Below are 12093 nucleotides of genomic sequence, written 5' to 3'. Positions count from 1 at the left end.
TAAACAAAATGGTTTCCAGCTGGCTTCGTTTCCTCTTCCTGCTTCATGGAGATTTTTTTTGTTTCTGAAATGGAAAAAATGAGTCAGCAAGGCACCGAAAAACAAAATCTTACCAAGTTTTATTGTCTAGTTTCTAGTGCAAATATCTTACTACACTTAAAATTAAATTAAAACTAAGTTTTCTGCTACATACTGGGGAAAAAGTTAAAAAATGTTTTAGTTCCACTGGCAAATTATTTCACTTCTAACGAGACATTTTCCTGTGTTATAGTTGCAATAATCTGCCAATGGATCAATATTTTGTCCTGCTGAAAAATGACTAGTTTTGACTTAATTCAAGTGTACCAAGATATTTATACTTGGTAAGATTTTCTGTTTTTGCAGTGTGATCTTCATTGAACTCTTCAGACCCAAGACTTAGTTCAGTAACAGAACCATCATTTTATCAATATGCTAATAAAATGAGTCCTTCCTCGCTAATATCTTACAAAATAAGTCATTTTCTCGTTCGCTTTCTGTTTCAAGCACTGGAAATTTCATAGTAGGGAAATTTAAAACGGCACCTCGACTGTTCGCTGACAGAAAGCTCTTTGGACTCCTTTTATGTTCGTATTGATCAGCAGTGCCATCTTCTATCGACCTTCCCGCCGCAATACCGCGTTTGATGGATTGATTGGCAGCTTGCAGCAGGAGACCAATTTGTCAGGGAGCATTGGACCTTGTCAGAGAAGAAGTGGTAGATGGCCTTCAGTCCCAGGGGCGGTCCGGTTCGGCAGGGAGGGCAGGTGGGCGCTGTGGGCTGTTCAGCCTGCTTGTGAGGCCAAAGTTTGAGCTAAAACTGATTCCTGATTCAAGACCTGCGCTTACTAAACTTCTTTCTGTCATGTGTTGTAGACATCATTGCTCTTTTGTGTTCTTGCAAATGTCTCCCACGCAGTTTGCAAAGTTTTACCAAATATGAGCAAAGTTTTTATTTTGTCACTTTCTACCTGAAGGGATGAAGTTATTGGTACAAAGAGAAACTAAACATAAACAAGTCAACCGTTTGCTGACAAAACTCACAGGAAGTTTGTCCTCCTTATTCATAACCATCGCTAGACCTGAACTGTGAGCTAATATTGTTTTTACATGTTTATTCTGTTTTGTATAACTTCACATGCTGATAAAATCTCGCCCGTTCACATTTCATCGGCTTATTTTTTTTCTGTAGTTTTTAATAATTTGATTACATTTGAACTACAACTCACTCGACGATGAAATCTTTCAAAAAATGTTTACCTTTTTTATATTGGGTGAAGACCTGTCTAACTTTGCTGTTAAGCTACAGTTTCATTAGATGGATTAGAACATTTTCAGTGAATTTGCACCAAAAGTAATCCAGTTAGATTTTTTTAAACAATTTTAATGAATTTGTACAAAAACAAACAAAATCCAACACCAGTAGACGTTCCATATTTAAAATAAATCTATTTTTACATTTTATTTTGCTCCATAAAAACAACCGATATTGACTTTAATTGCTAAACAGTTCAGGAATGCAAGTAGAGCACAAAAGGTATTAAAGATTATATTTCTCTAAAATATTTGAATTTGCTTGAACAGGTTATGGGCCACATTAAACATATAAATGACTTATAATGGTCTCATTTTACATCACCGAAATCTTTTAATATCCCCTGTAGATGACAGGTGATTGCACTATACCACTTTTAATTTTGCCTCTATTTTTTTCACTTGTATTATAAACTATGCAGTTGACTATTCCCCCCCTTGTTTGTAACCAGAGGTAAATCTTCCAAACGGCTGTGATTCAGCTGCTGCACATGATGATTTGTGGCCCCAGTAATTATACCTTCCTTCTGCTGGAAGAGAGAGAAAGAAGAAAAGAGTAAAAATATTGTTATTCTGAAATGCCCCACTCGATGCCGGTTTAATCACCGTCTGCCTTGTCTTTAGGATGGCTGTAATTGAAACATTAGCTGTTCAGGTCTATATGCGGCATGTGGGCGGCTCGTGTGCGCCCTGTGGATTAGTTTTAATCAAAAACCCCGATCACAAGCCGATTCGTCTCGTATGTACTTCACTGCATCCATTTGTTTCTCTCCTTTGCTTCCCTTTGCAGTTCCTTCTTGTGTGTGTGCACATGTTTTAGATTGCGTTACAGTCGTGTGTGTGTGTTTTGTTTTTTTAGAACCAATACTGTGACTGAAACAAGGCTGTGATAACATGAGATCCATTAGCCGGTGCTATCGATGGTCTTTAAGTGATCTCCACAGCCAGAGAGTCTTTTGTTCACAAGCAACGCCATGTATCCGGCGCCTTCCACCTCCAGTCCCAATCTTGGATACAGGCAACCAAAAGGAAGCATTCACTCAAACGTATTGACCGCCGTCATGAATTTTTCATTGGCTGCTCAAGGCGATGGGCTGCCAGCTGGGTGTGTTGAAAAAATGAGGCTCCCACTCAATACCAATGGCCACACACACCCTCCTGTCCATTGCATTTTAAAGTTTATCTTCTTGAACCTTTTAAACACCTGAGTGATACTGTGCTTTAGAGGACCTGTCCACTTCTCTGTACCTCTATGAATCACTCAACATTAGAGCATAAAACTGCCTTTTGCTCCTTTCTCCTTGGCAACAGCTTGAGCACTTACTCTCCCCCCTCTCCCTTGGTACTGTATGCTTTCCCAGCCCTCCATCTCTTTTCCATTTAATCTATAAAGTTACCTCTGAGCAACGTTGAAGAAACTTGTTGATTTTTGTACGCATTTGCCTCCTCAGGAAAGGTAGACAAAGTGTGTTTCTCCCTGGAGAAAATATACCTCCCAAAGCTACAGCCTACCAACCCGCCTGTCAGTAACATGCTGTGTTTTCCACTCAGATACACCTCACAACCTCCCGTTTACCATCTCTGCAGTGCGTTGTCAGTTCTGAGTACTGACAGTATCAGAAAATGAGATGAAATGCATAGTGTGCAGATAAAGATGTCCATTGTACCAGCTGTAGGATGGTTTTTTCCCCCACTACTTGTTCCCAATAACTTACTAAAACTCAAAACATTCAGTAAAATATGTATTAAATAACTTATCTTTGCCCACTTATCCATGCTTGGTTGTGGAGGGGCAGGTTCCAGTCTCCATTGGATGAGAGGTGGGGTACACAGGTTGCCACGGCAACAGAGGGACACGTCCTCTGCTGAGGACAATTTAGAGTAACCTGTTAACCCAATGGTCATGTTTTGAACTCTGGGAAGAAGCCGGAGTACCCAGAGAAAACCCACACAGGTACAGAGAGAACATGCTAACTTTGTGGGAAACGGAGATTCTCATGGGAATATCAAGCTAACGACTTAAACGGCTAAAAGGCCACCAAGGTAAAGGGAGCTCAGCTACACCTGCTGCACCTAGGTGGATGGTTTAAATACATCTAACAATAGGGAATTAATTATTAGCTTGAGTAACTGTTAGCATAATGAATGAATGAATATACTTTATTAATCCCCACAGGGAAAATTGACATCAAGTAGTTTTTGATGCCAATAGTTAGCTTTCTTAGCGTCTAGCTTGACTAACATTTAACATAAATAGCCACTTGACTGAATAGTTATTTGCTTCAGCATCCATTAGTAGAAACCGTTATGATAAAAAATTGTTGGCTCAAGGAATTGCTTGTGCTAGCAGATCTTAGCTTGTGTGGGTTTTAGCTGGAGAAGCTAAGGTAGTAATAGCATTTAGCATGCTCCGGCCAACAGTCGGTATGTTGAGTAGCGTAAATAGTTAATGGTCGAAAAAGGTGTTGGCTTCAGAGTAGCTGTTAGCGTGATTCTTTTAAGAATATACACATTCAACAAAGTCATTCTGAATGTTGTGTACAATCTCTGGAGAAGGATTTTTGAAAAACAGATATTCTTATGGGACAATGAAGCTAATAGTTACTTTTCCTAACAGCTACTCTGTTAAAAAGGTTACCAAGCTAATGTGCGCTCAGCTAAATCTGCTTCACTTTTCTAATTACTAGCTTGAGTAACTGTTAGCATAAGTAATTGTTGATGCAAATAATTAGCTCTATTATCACCTAGCTTGAGTAGCATTAAACATGAATAGCTGCTAGCCTGATTAGCTGTTAGCTTCAGCATCCATCAGTGGAAATAACTATTACCATTTTAGAAAATTCTACTGGAGTAGCTGTTAGCAATAATTGCATTTAGCATACTTAGGCCAACAGCTAGTATGTTGGTAGGAACATTATTAGCTTGAGTTGCTTAAGTAGTTGATGATAGAAATAACTTTTAGCTTTTTCTATATTTTCTACTTTAGCTTTAGAGTAATTGTTTGCTAGTTTAAAGCTAACAGCAAAGAGTTATTTATACCAAACAGCATTAAAGTAGCTACTAGCTACTACAGCACTATTTTGGATGGTTCAAACTAAGGTCAATCTGAATGCTGGTGTGAAGATAAACATTTGTTTTGCTGACAACTATTGCACACAACCAACCTTCAAATAAAATGTACATCCTTTTTGTAATTTTCCCTTTGCTTGAAAGATGAACTGAGGTGTATTAAATTAGTTTTTGAAGAGCAATCAGACTTTTTCACCTTCAGTCTATTTTTTCATTGATAATTTCCTAATTTGTTTACTTTTTTAAAGCTGTGTTATTTATAACCTCGAACTTGGAAGACCTTCACGCCATGAATTTCTTCTGCCTTACTCCTCATCTTTGTTTCTGTCTTCACAGGACCTGCGGGAGGTCTGGCTCCACTACCCACCTCACCCCCTGCAGGTTGGTTGAGATGCGATTTATTATTGATGTTTATTTGGTTTCTGTTGGCTCTCATTAAAACTCACCTCATCCATTTGGAGAAAATTGTCTCCTGGTAACCCATAGGCTGTTATTTTTTGCAACGGCTGATATTCATTTTATAACTGTCAAAGTGTTTTCCACCAGCTTTGTTGTGCTGCTTTCCGGTTTTGGTCAAGACCTTAATCCTCTTTCTGATTTACTCTTCTTCAGCAACATTTCACTCTTAGCTTCTCCCTTTCGCTCGCTCCGCGTCGTCACCGTCTCTGCTGTACTTTGACTGCCACGCTCCGCAAAGAAACACTGAACATGTCAGCAGTGTTTGTTTGAAATTAGAATTTGGAAGACGAGATCAAAGATGCCATAACAGGATTACGATCCCGAATCACATGAGGTCTCCAGGGACCGCCAGGCATCTTTCTCTCTGATGTGTTTGTAGGAAGAAAGCGTTTCTTTCTCAGAGATTTGGGTTTAAGCTCTGTAAGTGCATGTGCTATAAAGTGTCTCAGCGTTTCCACATGTCTGTTTTTACATGTCTGGCCCAAAATAGCTTGTTTCTGTACATGTGTGGCTCCTCATCCGTCTATTTGTCACCTCTAAATGTTAAAGACTCAGAGAGAGAGCCTGGGTGTTTTTGTTAAGCTTGTCAGGGCTCAGGATTAACCGACTGCAGCCAGCACTCCGTTTTCCTAGCTGAGTGCAGCTGAGCTGCACCGTCCCCAGCAGTGAGTACATGAGCGGGGTGCACCCCCGTGGGTCCACCCCGCGACCCGCCACTGCTCTGCGGTGCGAGGTCTGCTTCCATTAGCCACTTCAGAGCAGGAGCCTCATTACTGCACTGGATGCTGCTGCTGTTTCCTCTGGTGGTCCCCTGACATTGGCTTGGTAAACTGTTCGAGCTGCATGGCAGCTTGATAGCATCCTGCCCTTTAAACTCAGTAATAACCAGCATTGTGTATAACTTTACATTGTTTTAGTAGGGTTTTTTTTTCTGGCACTACTTTTGATCAATACTTCAACAAGTTTTCTGAAGTTATTGTTTTTCCAGCTTTTTTTCTATCCAGTTCTTGTACGTGACCTGAACTTAAATTTTCTCAAAGTGAGTGCTGGATCCAAAAGTAATAAGAACTTTTAACCATTTGAGATTTATTTTAGATAATACAACATTTTCTGAGTAGTTTTTACCATACCTGCTTTTGCCATTGTTAACTGTTAGCTGTTTTTATGTTGTGGCTACCTTCCATAACTGTTAGCCTGAGCAGGCTAACAGTTAGCCTACTCACTGTTAGTTAACTAGATGTTAGCTTGAGTCACTGATTCTTATTTGTTGGGTGTTTGTTAGCTTTCCCTACCATTTGTTTGGGTAAATGTTAAGTTCAGTATCTGTTAATTGATGTTAGAATGATTAAGATTTAATTTGATTGGCTATGAGAGTGTGTAGCTCTGCCCCTTAATAGCTTTAGCTTAAATGTTTGTTAGCTTGACTTACAGTTGGCTTATGTAGATTTTAGATGTACTTACTGCAAACTTGGGTAGCTGTTGGCCTGAGTGACTCTTACCTTGTGTAGTTAATAGCATGAATGACCTTTAGCTTGAGTAGTGGTTAGCATAAGTTACATTTTGCTTATTTAACCAATAACATGAGTAGCATAAGTAACCGATAGTGTGAGTAATATCTGTTAGCTTAAATAACCTTAAGCTTATTTAGCTGGTAGCATGAGTAACTTGAGTTCATTGTAGCTCAAATAGCTATTACTGCTGTTTGTTAGGTTATGTTAGTTGTATTTTAGTTTAACTGACTTTAAACTACAGACATTGTGTCTGATTTAGTTCCAGACAGTGAGGAAAAACAGGCGGATGTACTTTTTTTATTTGTTGTGTGTAAACTTCTTGTTTCAACTGCAGATAATCACCTCAGAAAGCCAGAACTCACTTGTACTTTATTGAAGATTTTGGTCCATGCTTCATTATCATGATGAATTGACCAGTAGCAGTGTAGTTGTTCAATAATAAAATTGTAAAAAAATAAAATAAAATCAACCCCAGAAGAAAAGCAAAGGACTCTGAGAGGATAGTTTGCAGAAGCTGTAAAGCGAGCGTCATTATTCACTCTAATTGTGTGTTTGCTCCAGTCGCTGTTTGCTTAGCTGTTCTCATAAGCTTTAGCAATGAGACTTTCTGAGTGTGTGTAACTCTAGTTGTTTCCTTGGTGAATAGCTCATCAGCTGCTGGAGAGCTAACAACTTAACTTAGTTAACTATTTTTAGCTTGGTTAGCTGTTAGCTTTGGTTGCAACATTACACTTTTGGAAACCTGCAGCTGCTTGTATAACATGGCTCAACCAGTGGAAACAGATCTATTTTTATAGATTTTATCTCTATCTGACATTAATCAGACCAAATCTTTCTTGTTTTAGGTTAGTTGGGATTGCCAAAAGTTTTCTATTTGATGAAGTGTCAAATTTTAGGCAGGTGTTCGCTTTGGCTATATTATCAGTAACTCCAAACTGTAAAAATGTGAATACTTACTGGGTTTAAACATGGCAGGTGATGTGGATTTGTTTAATGATGGAGGACATGGTCCAAGGAGATCAGTACCTTATATTAAGTTGTGCATAATTATTAGGCAGCTTCTCTTCCTCAGGCAAAAATGAACTAAAAAACTGACTGACTGAAATCTCAAAAAGTGGAAAAAAAAGGCTTTCATAGGAATGCTGCACTCTTAAAATTGCTAATATATGGGTGTGTGATCACAGGAACATCAAACATTTTGTTGTAAATACATGCAGAAAAGATGCTAATTAACTGCCAAAGACTTGAGAAGAATCAAATATGAAACTACGAGGAGTCCATTCTCCATCGGTGCTCCAGAAATGCAGCGTTGCTGTGAGGTGTTCAGAGTTTAAGGTAAGGCAGGGCGGAAACCTGACCACCACCGAACACCAAGAACTATCTGAAGGCCGATTTTTCAAAGGTTTTATGGACTGATGACGGATCAGATGAATGGAGCTCAAAACAGGAAAAAGTCTGCATCATTCATGAAAACCGTGATTTTTAATGCAGGACAAAACTCCATTACATACGTTGAAGTTCCCGAGTGCGTGACTCGCCAGCAAAGAGGCTAAAGATGAAAATCTGTAGGTTTTGTTCACCTTATGAATCAATTTTTTTACGTTTCCTTATAATTGTGCACAAATACATTTAAAACCCCGTTCATATGCACCAAACAAAAAGACACATCCACCTTTTCTCTCTTCACAGTTAAATCAGACCAAACATTTCTCAAATCAGTTATAATTACCAAAATCATTTTTATTTTTATTTGCCGTGTGTAAACGTCTGGTTTCAACTGTTGATATTCGCCTCATAAAACCAAAACTCACTCGTACTTTACTGAAATTTTAGTTCCAAGCTTCATTATCATTCATAGTTATGAATTAACTGGGAGCCGTGTGGTTGTTCAATACCAAAATTATAAAAAATCAACCCCAGAAGAAAAGCAGAAGACCTTGTAAAGATAGTTTGCTGAAGCTGTGAAAGAGTCATTATGCACTCTCTTCTTTTAAACCAAGGCTAAACACACGTTTCTTTTTGAGCAGCCTTAAATGGAACATCATTGATTTAACCTGCATTCCAGTTTTTTATTGCTTTCTTTACAACACTGCAGTGTAATGTTTTGTCTTCATCATGTGAAGCACGTTGGATTTCCTTGGCGAAATGTGCAATACAAACGTTGCCTGTGTGCATTCAGTGAAATGAGTTCTGCACCACGTTGTGCTGAAACGCCGCTCGGAGTGGAAGAAACCAGGAGTCGAGCAGCAACATGAAAAATCACATTACGGACAAAAACTTCAAAGTTGGAGACTGTAAATGTGGTGTGAAATGGAAATGATGGTTTTAGGACAACATTGCAGTTGTGAAGATGGAAAGAAGAGGAAAGAACATTATGAAGGCATTTTGAATCATTAAAATCAGCATGAAAAACGAAGCCATTGGCCGGTCAAAGAGAAGAGAAAGAAATGTCCGCCATCTTTTCCTTTCTCTGTTTTTACCCTGTTGGTGATGCATGTTTGGTTCCCAAAACGACCAGCAGCCCTCGGCACAACCCAAACCTGTTCCAGGAACAGTTTTCTCTGTGGAAACATGCTGCTTTGGAAGGAAATGCCCTAAAAAATTTAGCCAAGTTATAGTTTTAAGGCAATTGTACCAAACTACAGGGAACATATGTCTTTAGGAAAGTTTCCCATCATCATCCTCACATCTAGGAAGTAGAAGGAATTTGTTTAATCTCAACTGACCTTGGACAGGAAAAGTTTAGTCTGGCTTAATGAGAAATGCAAAATTAACTTTTTGTAGGCTTTTCTATTCCATTTGGGTTTCTACAGCTTCTAAAAACAAACGCTTACACAAAACCGCCCGGTCGGTTTTTGGCAATAAGTTTATGTTTGTTAGTGTCTTGAAAATGAGTCATTTCAAAAACCTTTGAGTAACAATCAACAGGCACCACGCAGTTACCTAGAAACCCAAGCATAGCTCCAGCACCTTTGGTCAGCTGGTTGTACCGCTGTTCAATGGCTGCTGGAAAAGTGATGTGATTTATTTTGCATTTACCATCCAGAAACCACTTGCTATATTCTGGTTGTGCAGAAGGCTCCACTTCTGCTTTTCAAAGCTGTACGGTTGTATAGTTTTGCTTCTGTTTGCACCCATTTTCATGTGAGTGCATCTTATTTCGATTTAAAGTCAAAAGAGGTCCTAAGACATCTCACTTCAACTAAAATCTCATTATCTAACAATGATTTTCTTTTAAAAAATGTAATTATGTTTTCTTAGGTAAATCTATTCTAACCTGTTCAAGGAAACATAATAGGTCACCTTTAATGTCACATAAAGTGACAAAGTTTGGTATTTTTGTGCAGTGGATCTAAAACTAAGGTTTGATCTCTCTTAGTTAAATCAGTTCCATCACTTTTTACCAGTTTGCATCCAAACTGGACCAGGCTCTCCTGGTTTTCTGGCGTCTTTTCCTCTGCGTGTGCGTGAAGAAACATCACATGCTGGAATCTGAAGCAATCTAAAGCCGTTCTTCCCTTGTCATTATAAACATATTTTTTCATGAGTGTTGAAAGCTCCCAAAGTTACAACATGAAGCCCAAAAATTGTTGCTGAAGGGTAACAAGGTGTAACCTAATTTCCTTCCCCACCAAGACGGGGAGGAAGAAGTGAAAGAGGAGCTGCCCTAATGAGGTTTGAGCTGACGGCAGTGGCAGCTCGCCACGGCATGTGTAATTACGCGTGCACACATCTTTGGCATGCGCCGGGCTTGCCACCGCCGCGCCCCGCGGAGGGATGTGGGGCGCCTCGCGGTTTACAGGCACTTCCTCGTGTTTCCAGTTGATCCCACCAACACCCAGCGCACAGACAAGCTCTCCAGGATAATTTAGCAGAACGTCATTTACGTCGAGTGCGGATTACAAAATTTCTCCTTCGGTTTATCAGGGGGGTACACGAGTGTCGAGCTTGTTGGTGCCGCAGCTCTGATTCCTCCTTCGTTTTGGACTCTGAAAGTGATGCTTTGAAGGCGTTTCAAACATTTTTATATTTATTTATTTCCTCATTGCTTCTGTTGATTCCCCCCTCTCCTCCTCATCCTCTCTTTGCTTCGTTTGAAGCCTTGCTCCTGGCCATTCCCCCTGAAGGATAGCTAGCTCCTGTGAGTGCTGAACTCGTCAGATGTTGTTAGTTGTGATTCATGACATTTAAACGCCTCGCGTTAATTAACAGAGGGAATTTATATAAAAAAAAGAGAGGCAGGAATGAAATGTTTCTCGGTACGTGCCGGAAGATGGAACCATGACATTACCGGCAGCGCTCCAATTAAAATACTCGGTTTAAAAATACATCTCTGCTCTGCTCGCCGGCTTGCCATGGGAGATTTTGAAAAATGATGCTTTAAGAGAGCGCAGACAAAAAGAAATGTTGGGAAAATAAAGGATCTTCTGAAGAGCCTTGATCTGGTGTGTTTGGGAGAACAAAGCAGCAGAAGGTCAGATAAATGTGCTTCAGTTATCTTTGAATGTCCTCGAGAAATTGCATGGATTTCTTCTGGAAAATATGTTTTGGTCAAGCTAACAGTTGCTCCACACAGAGACCAATTAGACGATTCCAGCAGCTTAATTAATGCCCCATAAGAACGTCTGCATGCATTTATTTATTTACTTTTTTGACTATTTAAGAATCACAATTCCTTATTTAATGAGCTTAGTCATGAGCAAATATTGTGGTGAAAGACTGAGAGCATTTTATCTTTATTACATGCAAAATAACAATGAAAGTCACACAGTTACTCATGGGGCTCAAACAATTAATCGTGATTAATCAATTGTTGAAATCAGCAAATTTAGTGATTTAATAATTAACTAGAGCATACACTCAAAAAAGGCAATTTTGCTAAAAAAATAAAATAAAATAAACCAAACTGTACAAAGATGAAAACCCCTTTCTGTGTAAAAATATGTCTTGGCCAAAACTCCTTAGTTTCATCCAGCTCAGATTCACTACAGGAACATTATAGCATTTTAATCAATAAAATGTTTTTTCTCATTTAACCTTCCTGTAGTTTTAGAGCGACACTCATGAGGAGCGCGGTGAATGTCACGGTCGGCATTGCCCCGTCAGACCGTCAGTGCCCGAAACCACACAATGGAAAAACAAACAAAAGTGTCAGTGTGACCCCGACTCTTAAGGTCAGAGGAGGGTTAAGGAAAGAATTTGTTTATTTGCATCTTTTAATGTATTTCTGATATTGGATAATACAAGGATTAAGTCGATGCATGAAAAATCTGTAGGATAAGCCATTTTCTTCACCATTAATCAATTACTGGAATAATTTTTAATTGCAGTGGTGGTTGCTCGTCTTTGATGAACAGGTGACTTTCTGTACTTGTGAGTCACCAGATGAATCGACTGTAAGAAATGCCAGAGAGGTAAAAGGAGCTGATTGAATGAATGACTGAGCGGCTCCGTCTGCTGCAGATCATCTGTTTGATTAGAGGTAAAGATATGCAAATGGCACCAAGCACAGCACTGCACTGGGAGGACTGGGAAGACTGGGAGGACTGGGAGAACTGGGAGGACTGGGAGGACTGGTTTTAAATAATGAAGACGTTTCTTCTTCATCACCAGCCCGGCGGCCCTCAGGTTGAATTTATCTGAGCATAAAAACTGTTTAACTGAGGAACGCCTGAAAGGAGGCACAGACTCATCCATCCATCATCCATCCATCTATCATCCA

At 39.4% G+C, this 12093-nt stretch overlaps 1 protein-coding gene across 1 annotated transcript in view; it reads left to right on the top strand.

Annotated features, from left to right (window-relative positions):
* The window catches only part of drosha (drosha ribonuclease III), a 122324-nt gene that overhangs the window by 75435 nt on the left and 34796 nt on the right, over positions 1–12093 (top strand). The window contains exon 24 of the mRNA XM_015000111.2: positions 4738–4782. Coding sequence (XP_014855597.2) covers positions 4738–4782 — 45 coding nt within the window. The remainder of the gene's footprint in view (positions 1–4737; positions 4783–12093) is intronic.

Source organism: Poecilia mexicana, unplaced genomic scaffold (genome assembly GCF_051168715.1).
Source record: "Poecilia mexicana isolate PSO_F unplaced genomic scaffold, ASM5116871v1 scaffold_20, whole genome shotgun sequence".
Lineage (NCBI taxonomy): Eukaryota > Metazoa > Chordata > Actinopteri > Cyprinodontiformes > Poeciliidae > Poecilia > Poecilia mexicana.
The sequence above is the reverse complement of the archived record's forward strand: the minus strand, read 5'-3'. Positions and strand labels throughout refer to the sequence as shown.